Source organism: Nicotiana tabacum, chromosome 20, assembly GCF_000715075.1.
Source record: "Nicotiana tabacum cultivar K326 chromosome 20, ASM71507v2, whole genome shotgun sequence".
Taxonomy (NCBI): Eukaryota; Viridiplantae; Streptophyta; class Magnoliopsida; order Solanales; family Solanaceae; genus Nicotiana; species Nicotiana tabacum.
In genome coordinates this window covers 149,195,485-149,209,010 of record NC_134099.1, presented here as the reverse complement: position 1 = coordinate 149,209,010, position 13,526 = coordinate 149,195,485, and the positions used below count along the sequence as shown (strand labels likewise).

General features: G+C 34.1%; 1 protein-coding gene across 1 annotated transcript; it reads left to right on the top strand.

The window, feature by feature from the left end:
* The first annotated feature begins 8,377 nt into the window (after positions 1 to 8,377).
* LOC107789563 (uncharacterized) lies at positions 8,378 to 13,236 on the top strand. Its single transcript, XM_016611401.2, has 5 exons — positions 8,378 to 9,165; positions 10,251 to 10,403; positions 12,403 to 12,498; positions 12,579 to 12,731; positions 12,855 to 13,236. Exons 1-5 carry the CDS (start codon positions 8,635 to 8,637, stop codon positions 12,987 to 12,989), a joined length of 1,068 nt encoding a protein of 355 aa, XP_016466887.1. The 5' UTR covers positions 8,378 to 8,634; the 3' UTR covers positions 12,990 to 13,236.
* The last annotated feature ends 290 nt before the right edge of the window (positions 13,237 to 13,526 follow it).

Sequence of the window (13,526 nt, the reverse complement as noted above, 5' to 3'; positions counted from 1 at the left end):
GTGGTGCGCGGATTGCACAAGTTGCGGCTTTAGCATGTATTGATGTGTCATGTCACCAGAGTAGTCGTGTTGGATTAGATGAGATCGCTGGGGTCTTTGATGTATACAAACGGATTCGGTTTCAGCACGTTGGAAGGATAATGTCGAGGTTCGGCTCAAAAATTACTATAGTCGTTGCCAAAGGAGAAGTGGCTTCATGAATGGTTAATCTGAGAAATGGTTATGACTTACTGCGTGTTTCATTTGTTATTGGCAGTATGTGAAAGTGTTGGAATGAGAATTTAGTTGATAAGGGATTTTTCACTGGTATTCGATCGTTGTGTGCAGCTGCTGTAATTAGAAGTTATCGCTACAAGCATTGAGTTATGTGGTATATCACGTAATTGCACCTGAGGTTGCATGTATGGGTTATTACAGCTTGTTCGGGCTTATCCAGAGTATAGGTATGAGATTCTGATCTTGTGGATGATTTCAAAAGTGGAAATGTGGTTCTAAGGTTTATGGGCTAGGTTGGATTGTGAAATTTCAGTTGCATTGTGTTATCAGACCTATATGAGATAGGGTGACGTGGGATCACCCCAGGTATGTGCATGGTAAGGTTATTCAGCGATTGATTGTCTTTTGGAACAACTCTAGGCATGTTCGAGGACGAACGTTTGTTTAAGTTGGGGAGGATGTGATGACTCGGTCAGTCGTCTCATGAGTTACCGCTTTATTTTTCCCCATTTCTGCTTCTTTATGCTTTGTTTATCCGTGTTATATGGTATCGGGTTGGTCGGATCGAATCCTGAATGATTTTGTAAGGTTTGAGACACTTAGTCTCTAAAAATAGCTTTAGAGTTAGAAAAGTCAATCGAGAGTTGACTTATTGGTAAACGACCTCGGAATACGGATTTTATGGCTCGGATAGTTTCGCTAGGTGATTTGGGACTTAGGAGTGTGTCCAGAATATTTTTGTGATGTCCGATATAGAATTAGGCTTGAATTGGCGAAAGTTAATTTTTGGCGATTTCCGGTCGGCAGTGGAAAATAGGCTATCGAGGTCGGAATGGAATTCCAACATTTGGAACAGGTTCGTAATATCATTTTGGATATGTCTGCAAAATTTTAGGTCAATCGGGGTTGTTTTGGATAGTTTCGGCGTCGTTAGTGGCATTTAGGAATTTCAAAGTTCATAGGCTTGAATTTGATGTGATTTTGGTATTTTGATATTATTTTTTGGTGTTTCGAAGGCTCCACTAAGTTCGAATGATGTTACGGGATGTGTTGATATATTTGTTGAGATTTTCGAGGGCCTCGGGTGGATCTCGAAAGGTTAACAGATCAATTTAGACTAGATAAAAAGCTGCTGCAATTTTTCACAGTAGCATGAACAGTAACTCGGGTGAACAGTAAAATGCGTGAGCAGTATTTAAATAAACCTTCCGCGACCATTAAACCCTTTTACACTATTTTTGAACGGGAAAAGAGCTTTGAGGTGATTTTGAAGAGAGGAAATCATTGTTCTTCATTGAGGTAAGGATTTTGGACCCTAAAACTCGATTATTTGTGATTAAGGAACAAAATGTCAGTGTTTAATTCATGAAAATCAGTAGAAAAAGGTGGAGTTAGGGCTTGAGATTATGACACCTTCTAGGGATGATTTGAGGGGGTCAAACGAACTCCGATTTTCGAGTTCTTTATATGTACGGACTCGTGAGATGATGAAGAACATTTTGGTATAAAGTTTATCTAGTTCCGGGATGGGGGCCCGAGGGTCGGGTTTTGTGCTTAAAATTGATATTTTTCAATTGGAATTCATTCGTTTAGCATAATTTGATGATAAAAATCTGAACTTGGTAGATTTGGAGCACTCGGAAGTTGGTTCGAGAGGCAAGTGTGTTGCAGAGTAGCTTTTCGGGATAGTTCGAGATGAGTAATGATTTTAAATGTTGTTCTGAGGGTATGAAACCCCGGATTATACAATGTTCGGCTGTGTTGAGGTGACACACACGCTAGATGACGTGTGTGGGGTCGTGCACCGTTGGGGATTGTGACTTAGTCCATCCCGAATGACTTTTTTTTGTATATTTGGTAGCTAATTGTTTGATATTATTATACTTTGGGCTAAATGCCATATTTGGGCTTCGTGGCAACTGTTTGAACCCTTAGGGGATTGTTAATGATATTTTCCTCACTGTTTGATTTCATACTTGTGCTCAGTCATGCTAGATCTTTCAATATTTTCAAAACTCTGCTATGTTATTTTGTTTTAGAAACCTTAAATGATGTTTAAAAGATATTTTGAACTGAGCTACATATTTTTACTATTGCTCGAATGACTTATGAGATTCTGACTGAGTAAGGCCAAGGTCTTGTATTGTGAGGATACTTTTCGATCAGTTTGCACGCCGCAGCAGTGATACACTAATTATGATAATGAGGCCGAGGGCCTGAGGTTGTACGCCACAAGGTGGCTTGATATTGATATGAGGCCAAGAGCCTGTTTATGATGCCACGAGATGGCTTGATATTGCGATTGGGCCGTAAGGGACCCCTCCAAGAGTCTGCACACCCCCAGTGAACGCGGGTACCCATTGTGACATGAGATATAACCCAAGGGGCTGGTATTGTTCTGTGATATTGCCCGAGGGGCTGATTTGATGTTATTGTGCCCGAGGGGAAGTTCTTATGCGTTTACCATTCCTAGTTGTTTTTCCTATCAATTATTGTCTACTTAAAAAGGTGTTTTTATGAGATTTTATTGTTAAATTGTGTTACTGATTTTGTTATGCCTCTGATAGCTAAATGTTGTATTTAACGTGATTTTATATCGTTTAGTCTTCATTTATTCTTATTACTCACTAAGTTGGAAGTACTCACTTTACTCCCTTCACCTCTGTGTGCAGATTCGGGCACTACGGGTCCTACTACTGAGGGTTGACAATTCCAGCAGATCTTCGGAGGTTTACTAGGTAGCTGTTTGGTGATTCGCAGCCTAGTGCAACCTCCCTCTATCTTATTTCATTTTTTTGATTCAGTTATTTAGTAGTGGAGTAGACTTTCGGACTGGTAGTATTGTTTTAGATGCTCATGACTGGTGACACCCCGATGTCGGGCTGTGTTGGCTTTTATCTCAGCAAATTATACTGTTAAATGCTTATTTTGGGATTTTATTTCTGATTAAAGACTTAGTAATTATTATTTTAATTGCTTAAAGTGAATTGAAAGTGAGTCGGCTGACCTTGTCTTCACGAGAGGTGCCATCACTACCCGGTTGGATTTAAGGTCGTGACAATTTAACTAAGGGTGTCACCCCCAAAGAAAAAGAATAACTAAGATTCCTTTGAATATCATAATATATTTATAATGAGAAGTTTAAGGAGTGGCTTGGTAGAGTATATTAGAAAACATTGAATATGATGTATCAGTAATGTTAAGATTAGTTATGCTAGAATTACTTTTTATCCATTGTTTGCTTTGGTGTATTAAAAATAACATACATTGCTAATTGCATTGTTAATGCTTATCTAAATTCTTTAAAAATTATAGTATTGTTAGTGCAGCTGATATGCCCAAAACTTCAGAATATGCTTTCTTCAAGAAGTTGAAAAAGGATGTTGGCCATAGTAATTCAGATCTTCTCCACAGAAGGAGTAAACTATCAAAGAATAGTACCTCATATATATATATATATATATATTGGTATTTATTATGTACGTGTCTCGCACGTAATACACCAAATTGCTTATAGTGTTGACATAAGAATATGGATACTTGTTACTTGAAAAGTGTTATTGATTATGAAAATATTAAAATCGTACGCCATTCTCTTAGCTGTTTATACCATGAATAAATACTTTATTATCACTATTATTCTTTAGTTAATTATGGACGAATTAGGCAAGGAAGACTACTGTGAACATATGAGATTGAACCATATTAACTTGCTTCTTGTTGTTGGTTATTTAAGAACTACAAAATGGAGGAGAAACTTATGATCTTTAATTGGAATATGTCAACAATGTTAGTATTGGAGTTTATCGGCACATGTTATTATTCAGATTGTTATAATTTATTTATCACCATTCTTTTTGACTTCTATTTTTCCTTTTTCTCACATATGATATAAAGATTTCACTCTTAGCAGATTGGTTTTAATACATTATTTTTTAAATGAAACTACTGATCCTTCTCATACATTTATTTTCCTTCGCACATCTAAGGTTAATGTAAACAATCATAATACAATAATGAGCTTCACATGGTAACCTAAAAGAGATTTCATCAAAAGGAGGTGAAAGTATAAATGATACGAAAACAAATCGCTAGAAATTTTAAACAAGTATGAACATATAAAATGGGTGAATGCAGTTATATACTTAATTACTTATTAAAATGCAATATAATTAGAAACTTAAAAAACTAATGACAAACAGAATACTGATTCACCAATAAAATTATAAATAACCGAAAGAAAAAAGAACAACAGATAATTAGGAATCGTAACCTTTTAAATCCTCTTGAAGTGAGTTGCCGACTCAAATTCACTCTCCGGATTCTTTTTTTTCGTTCACAAGCGGTGAGGAACTTTTTTTAAATTATCAAAGCTATTCTTTTTAAGTTGTGACCCAATTAGCAAAAAGTTAATACATAAATATGGATTCTTTAATCACATTTCATTACGAAATTGTAGATGAAATTCTAATTGAAGTCAAAGTTCTTAATTTTACAACTTTATCTAATATTTACTATCCATAATAATAATTTTATTTTTTAAGGATATAAAAATTCATTAATATTTCGAGAATATTTTCATGAATCAATATTTGTTTGAAATTCGCGCTTCTATAATAAAATATAGAATCATGGCGCAGATTCGATTAACATAAGTGATCCTTTATTTCTGATTTATTTAATCTGTATCCTAAAGTTATTTGGGTTAAAACGCAGATAAATAAATATAAGAACTATCCTACACTAAGATGCATATGGCCATAAAAAGATGGACTATTGCATTAATGAGCCATCTGGAAACAAAAACTCAAAGTAATATTTCTCAAGCCAGTGGTGAGAACAATGTAAGAAGCAACTATCAAAAATAGAAAAAGAAACAAGCTTTAGAAAAGCAAACACATATATACTATACATAAGAAGTAAAACTTCTCTGGATTTCGGATGAGTATATGTCAAAAGACTATATTAATTGATGCTTGTAAATTCTTATACTTGGATATCTTGTATTTAGCCTATGGTTATTTCTCTTGTGATTTATATGAAAGTTGGCACTTTTTGATAAGGAATCATATTGAGATAACCCACTCAAAATAAAAGAATGGTAGGCCAATTCAGTAAATGGATATCACAATAGTGTTTGGCTTGAAAACATAATTTTTGGTTAACTTTTAAGATCCTAAATAATATCGTATATATGTGTTGATATGTTTTCTGTTTTAGTGTTATATTCTAAATTGGATTTCATTATGACGTAATCTTTGTTTAAATAAACCTAAAACAAACTCTAACTAAATATACACGAACTATCAAAAGAAACCTAAACAAATTATAAAGCTAATTAATAGGATTATAAGGCTAATATCTAGAATTCTGGTTATATTTTTTTATTATGGATTATTATGCTTAATATTATAAGGTTGTTTTTGCAAACTAATATTGTATTCATGCTTTTATAATATATATATATATATATATATATATATATATATATATATAATTCACAGATATATTCTACCAAACTACTTCTAAGAGTAGTATTTTTACCTTTTAAATCATTTATAGTAATTTGATTGAGTATATATGTGTGTGACACACTCGCAGACAATAATAGTAAAAAATACAGAATATGATGATAGTGTTTTGATAATATTTTTAAATATAAATCTTGATAATAAATCAACCAAAAATAACCTAGAAATGAGCAGAATTAGATCTTATGAAGTAGCAATATAATCTCTATGCCTTCAAGCAAAGCCTTGATTCGGTGCTATTCTCCATTTTACGCAATATAAATGTCCTTTAACCATTTGTTAAATGTCCAATTCACACTGAGACAAGTTCACTAATAAAAAAGGAAAAGAAGAACAAGATAATTATGAATGAAAATAGAACAAAAAGGGGGGAAAAAGGATAAGGTTGTGTTTGTTCCCTTTTTTGGGGGCACAATTTATTGTATTTATAAAAAAAAATTAATTTATATACTCTGATAATATAAAAAAATTATACTATTAATGTATTTAACTAGTTATAATAGTTTATTTACTGTAATTTGGATTAGCAAAATTAGATTATAGAAATAATTACTTGTTATAGTAAGTCATTATAACTTGATGGTATAAAAAATTGTATAAGCTAATACATAGAATTCTAAAGAAAACATGATAAGAAAAAAAGAAGTGAAACTCATACTATTGAGTATTGATAATAGGGAGCGACATCCTAATTCTGTTTTGTTGCTCTTTTATTTATTTTTATATTCTTGCAGTTCTAAATTATTTTGTATTTGTCTTTGTTATTAGTGAAAAATTCTTTGAAAAAGAAGGTTCTAATTTATCCCTTAATTTTTTATTATGATTTAAAATTATTTTCAGATTAAAACTTTGTTAGAGTTTAAATGCAAATATAAATTTTTAAACGAAAAGAGTAAATATTAGACAAATTTCCAGCGAAAGATATAATTTTCCATTTGAAATAGAAAGCGAATTTGATGCTTTCTCCTGATAATAATTAGTTTCTCTTCTCACTTTAGAAAGCGATAAAGTAAAGCAAAAGGGAAATTTGCAAATTCCAAAGTTGACACCGAAACTTTTCATGTCAAACTTCAGCTAATTAATCGTCCAAACAGCCCACCAGAAGACAAACCAAGTATCCACCAAACCGCACCAACCCCCCAACACTATAAGGGGTCGTTTGGTTGGAATACGGCTTATGCCGATGTAAGTTATGCTGAGCTTAGTTATGCCGGGCTTGTTGTTTATTCACTGTTTGGTATGTTGTATTAAAAATGACAATTGCATAATTTTTAAGAAGAAGGTATAAGTTATACCGGTGCTAATTACCCCACCCTCTATAAGGTATAAGTTATCCCGGTGTTAAAATTAACACCGGGATAACTTATACCTGGTTTGCAAACCAAACAGAGTATTAAGATGGTATTAAATTTTTATACCACCTTTATACCTTCTTATACCTCATATCAAACAACCCCTAATACTACTATGCTACTTTTAACAACAACAACAACAACAACAACAAAAAATCCAGTATAATCCATATAATAAAATTTAAGGATAATACGTACGCAACCTAACTCCTATCTTATAAGGATAAAGGGGTTGTTGCCAATAGACCCTCGGCGTAGAGAAGCATAAATACCATATTAATGAAAAGAAAAACAAGCGCAAACAACGAGAGGCCATGTAAAACAGCATAAATAACAATTAAATAGTAAGATGACCGAACTGAAAGAAATGACAGATATTCATAGAAATCTAATACTGACAGAATACGAAAATACGTAGTAATACTACTGGTATGAACATGGAGAGCACTAAACTAACTAACATACTTCCCTAATCATCGACCTCCACACCTTCCTATCAAGGGTCATGTCCTCGGTCAGCTGAAGCTATGTCATGTCTTGCCTGATCACTTATTCCCACTCTTCTTCGCCTACCTCTACCTTTCCCCAGGCTTTCTAGTAAAACCTCTCACTCCTCCTGACCGGGGCGTCTTTGCTCCTCCTCCCCACATTCCCTAACCATATAAGCCTCGCTTCCCGCATCTTGTTCTCAATAGGAGTCACACCCACCTTGTCCCAAATAACTTGATTCCTAATCTTATCTAATCTTGTGTGTCCGGACATCCATATCAACATCCTCATTTCTACTACCTTCATCTTCTAAGAGCTCAGCCCCATGCCACTTTCAATAAAAGAAGAAAAAAAGAAAAAGTGTAAATGACTTTTTATATCCTTTTATAATTTAAATAGAAAAAATAACTCTTTAAAGATTACTAGTTTATTATTTTTGAAATTTTTATGTGTAAAAATACAAGAGTAAATATCCTAAACCCCTTTTTTTGCTGATTATTTATTTAAACTATCTAATATCCCCAAAACCTCCTAAATTAAATTCCTCTCTATATTAAAAAAAAAACTCGATTATATTCTTATAGGCGCGTCTGATATACGCTCCTAATTAATTAAAAAAATGACTATTTAACCCAGCATAAAATCTTCCTAATTTTTTTTTTTTGTGTTGGTTACCTACTTAAACTCTCTTTTTTACCAGAGGTTTCCTAAACTATATTTTTCTAGATATTAAAAACTTAATATAAAATACATATGCAAAATGAAAAGAACGCAAAAATTTGGAACAAGTAGGGTATTTTTTTTAATTTTATTTTGGCGTTCTCTGGCAGAATCTGCTACTCCTATCTGACACGCTCTTTCTCTTGGTCTCAGGTCTCCACATTTCAATCCTTTCAGCTCTGTTTCATCTTAGTATTCTTTTTTCTCAATTCTCTCTCTACAATCAATCACTATTTCTTTACAATAAATATACAAAATCATATTCTTTCATCACTGTATCCCTGTTCTTGTTCTGCCATTTTTCTGCACAGTTCTTTCTAACCGCCATGTCTATAGCAAACCAAACAAGAAACACAAATCCCAAAAACCAAAAGAAACAAAAACCCATCTCAGAAACTGACCCTATGTATTCTATTAATCCATCAACTCGCTCCTCAAAATCCACCATTTCTTCTCTCCTTCACACACCCTTTTCACCCACCAGTCCAACAGCACAAATCTTCAGTAAAAAGAAGAAGATGAAGAAGTTTACATCATTTAAGGGATTGAGTTGCAAGGCAGCTACATCACAACACGTTTCGCTGCCTTCTGCTATTATTAGGACTTCAGCTGACTGGGAATCCTCTAACAAAGTCAAAAAGAAGAAGAAAAATAAGACCCTTAATTTTGTTGGTAGAGATTCTTCCATTGTTGATAATAACCTCTCCTCGTCATATTTGACTGCTCCTACTGATGTTTGGTGTGGTCCTGGAATTGGATTAACTACTGATGCTGCTTCTGTTGATTTTCTCGTTTCAACAAGGCGCCCCCTTTCTGCTAGAGGCAGAGGTGATATTGAGAAGAGTACTCCCAGGGAGGTATTAATTATTTATGGAAAATAATACCTTTGGCACTTTTGTTTTTTAAGTAATATTTATGGAAAATGTTGTTTTTGTGAATTGCTTCTCATGTTTTTATGCCACTGTTACTACTGACAGTTTCTTTTAACTATGATTCTTTTAATATTACTTAAATATTGTGAACTATAACTGGTGCGACTTATAATACTTTTTAGGTATGCCGTTTGCAAATAATATGAATTTTATTTAAAAAGCTTAAATTATCAATGCTGGAATTGACAAGACGCTGAAAAATGCTGATTTGACCGTAAAATGGAATTGAAGGGACTAGCAAATCGTTTCCTATCATCCATGGAATATAACGGGTCCAAATGGAGCGAAATAGTTATTGAGAATTCATATAGTGACCCCAACTGGTTTGGTTTGAGGCACAGTTGATGTTGTTGTTGTCATTGTTTTCTCACATCCATGGCGATATCATTTGCTTCCTGTGTATGTTATTCTACTCACTGGTCTTGGTTTCATACTGCACAACTAATGAAGTAACTGATTGTTTGGTTTTGGATTTGCCCTTGAACTGTTAAGTCAGGTGTCTTAAGCCAAGTTGAATGTCAGGGATCAAGCCACTCTTTGGTGTTGTGTGTTGGCTAATCAATACAGTAAAATTAGGTCTAAACAGGATATTCGTGCAAGAAGATGGTTTCTTATAATGCTTGTTTGTCTAAGGAAGAGCTTCTTTTCCCCACCTAGCCATTTACAATGTCTATAGTCACTATCCATGTTGGTTATGTCACGTAGAAATCATCTTTCAGCAAATAATTCAAGTTGTTGAATCATCTAAGCTACAAGATCCATCAAACTTATGATATTTGCTGTTCAAATCTCTCATCGTATTGTGTTTGTCTATTCTACTCTTGGCATTTTCTGCCTTGTGGGTTTGGAACTGTTGAAACTGTCCTTTATTTGTTTTCTCATCATTGTGAATTTTAGAGTAACTTTTATATTTATCTGCATTTAAATGTATAGATGGTGAATGTTGAGTACACGGTTTACGTGTAAATAAATTGAAGAATATTCTATAATTTCATTTCCTTTTTCCACAGCGATTTTCATCTTCTGTGCGAAGAATGTTGAGCCCAGAAGATGATCCTTTCCTTGATACTGAAACTCTGGAAATGCAAAGCTCCCGAGCAAATTGGTTTGGATTTAGGCATCATCGTCATTCCCACTATGGTTTTCCTGAAGGGCTTGCAGAGGTTTGTCCATACATGCTTTACTTCCTAATTTACTGATAACTAGCTATCTATCTGCTGCTGCTTTGCTTTTTCTCAAGAAGATTCATTACTCCTATCTTGATACCTTAGTGAAATTATGTTTTCTCCTGTACTTGAATATATAGCCAATGACCAATATTATCCAATCTGGTGGTCTTGTGAGTGCTTTTTTATATTTTATAATTATCATTTTCATTATTATCAAATGTTTTTAGCCATTTGTGCACAGTTTTGTCTAGATCATTGCTAGAAAACAACCGACTGAAGCAGTTCAGTATAGAGGCTTTACGTGTTCAGTTCGGTGACTGGGTTTTTTTTTGGATTCTTTTTTTTTTTTTTTTTTGGGTGCTTGGGGGAACTGCCATTGTGTTGAGAATGACCCTTAGTTTTCGGTGCCATGCATAATCTAATTAGAATCATGAGGGGCCATGCTTAGCCTCCAAGGAAATGGTCAAGCTCATTGCATCACAAGACTGAGTTGATACTCTTGAACATGCTTGGCGAATGCTGTCGAAGTTCAGTCCTCTACTTATGAGATTTAGCTGTAGTAGAATCAATTAGCTTTTGCACTTCCGTGAAGCATCATCACTTAACCGGATTCCTTTTCTTTTAATAGCCTTAATTTGCTTGATCATCTTGAAAGTAGCTTGTTGCAACCCTTTTCTTCATAGTTTACCAATTAATGCAGAATGACTAATCATGGGATATTGTTTGCTTAGCTATTGAAAAATTTAGTGGCATTGGCTTTTAATTGATGTTCCTGGTGATGTTGAACTTTTAAAATGTCTTGAAAAGCTGATAACAACATGAGATTTTTCAGTGAATCCGTTATGCTTCCATAGCAACCTCAAAACTGCAAACTATGGCAGCCAAATTCTTTCTTAAGGTTTTTATGCTAGCCCTCGTTTAGTTCCAAAGAGAAATAAAAATAAAGGTTTTTGCAGTGGTAAAATTTGTTAGTGATGTTTTCAAGTGTGTTGACATGAATGTCTTCTACTCCTTCCCCTCTACAACGTAAAGGCAATAATGTCTGTTGGAAACACATTACATTGGTAATCAGAGTGATTGATTCTGTTGAACCTGACTTCTGAAGTGAAGTAACAAAGTTAATCTAAGGTATATGCTTGCTGGTTTGATGGCTGCCAATCACAAAAATATGATTTTGAGATACTATAAGATGGAGCAAAATATTGTCTTGTTAATTTACAATGCCAGTGTAATGTTCTTTTCTAAGAAAAACATGAATAGACTAGATAGAGATGCTGGAGAACATGTATAAATTTGAAGTAACCTAACCTGAAAGTGTCAATGTTCTTGCAAATAAGTCTCTGATGAGAGTAATGATGCTGAAGCAATAGTGGCAACCTAGGTTAACAATGCCTTAAGCTTGTTCGTTATTGTCAGCACATAGCAAGCACCCATCCTATGTGAATTGCATCATATAGTTTGTGGGTTCTATCAGTATTTACTATATAATCATATGTAAACCTTTCAATTTAGTACCATTAGACGAGCTTTCTGTCACTACTATCTATTAAATTCTGCGCGGTGCCATAGCACAGCCGAAACAGATCTCTTTATTTTTTTGATAAGTTAACATTTGAAGTGGTAATGAATCTTCAAGTGTTTATTGTGTTAGAAACATAATTTTGAATATTCTAGACTTACTAAGTGCATGCATGCATTTTGATATAATTCATGCGACTTTTGGAATATCTATGTGATTAGGTGCATAGCCTTTATGTTATCTAGGTGGCCAAGTTCATAGTTAGGGTGTGAAAGCATTTAGTAGGATTGACTCTAGAATTATCTTTTAGCACCTGTAAAACCCCTCTTTGTTATTTTGTTATGATAGAGTGGAGTTTCAATATATTATTAGGTGAGCTTAATGTCTTTGTGCCTTATGTATTTATGATAGCCCACCTTATATTCCAACATAATGTATGAATTGGTGGTGTGACTAACTGTAGTCTATTTGCAGATTGTGATGCTTCAGAATAGTCTTATGGGAGGAAGAACAAATGGTCTTGATCGATACCGGAGCTGGAGACTTGATGTGGATAACATGTCATATGAGGCAAGTCATTCATTTGCGCAGATCTGTCTGTCCTCGTAACTCCCATCTTTTTACTAACGACAAGTACCCTTTGCTAACAGGAATTGCTGGAACTCGGTGATAGAATTGGATATGTGAGCACAGGATTGAGAGAAGATGAGATAACTCGATGTGTCAGAAGAACTAAGCCCTTGTTTTTGAACAATTTATCTCATCTGCGCACAGAAATGGAAAAAAAATGTAGCATCTGTCAGGTTTGTGCTTAGTAAAAACTTTCTGGACATTTGCGTTTGTGCTTTGTCTCGAAACTTTATTTTAAAGAAAAAGTTAATTGCTCTAATAATTAAAACTATACTTTTCTGCTTTTCGAAATACAGGAAGAATACGAGGCTGAAGATGAGATGGGGAAGCTGGGTTGTGGACACTTCTATCATATTCCTTGCATAAAACAGTGGCTTATGCACAAAAATAGTTGTCCTGTTTGTAAATCTGCAGCCATACCTGATAGCTAGTTTTCCAAGAATTTTTCACCCTCATAAACCTGTTGTTTTTGTTTTCCTTTTGTATAGCTTTTATGCATGCGAGAAATTCCATTTATGTGGTAAGGTGCCAAGTGTTTCCTGAAGATAGACGTCTTTTGTTTGGACAGCAGTCATGGGACAGCTTGAAACAAGTAGGACACAATCTTCTGGTTGTCTTTTAATTATAATGCTTCAATCATACAAAAACCAACCAGATATGAATTCTTACATGTGTTGCAGATATGTGATTGCAATTTTATTGTCATGTTTTATGTTACCATTCTCAAAACAAAACAAAAAAATGTTATGGTGACAAATTCCTTCAGTATTGTGAATTATTTTCTAATTTTGAAGATAGTTTTGATTTAAGGGGGAAAAAGCGTAATGGCATATAAAATTAGTGTATTGTTACAAATTGGTAACTAAAATACCTTAAGATTAGTTACTTGTGATCAACGGTTGCCTTTATTTTTTATAGAAAAAGTAGGTTTTTGTGGTCCGTACCTTCCTCGGACTTTGCAAGAGCTT

Excerpts from the sequence above, each read along its gene's own strand:
- LOC107789563 (XM_016611401.2), top strand. The coding sequence starts at position 8,635 with ATGTCTATAGCAAACCAAACAAGAAACACAAATCCCAAAAACCAAAAG. Across the intron at positions 12,499-12,578 it reads TGGATAACATGTCATATGAG|GAATTGCTGGAACTCGGTGA; the intron begins GCAAGTCATTCA and ends CTTTGCTAACAG. Across the intron at positions 12,732-12,854 it reads AAAAATGTAGCATCTGTCAG|GAAGAATACGAGGCTGAAGA; the intron begins GTTTGTGCTTAG and ends TTCGAAATACAG.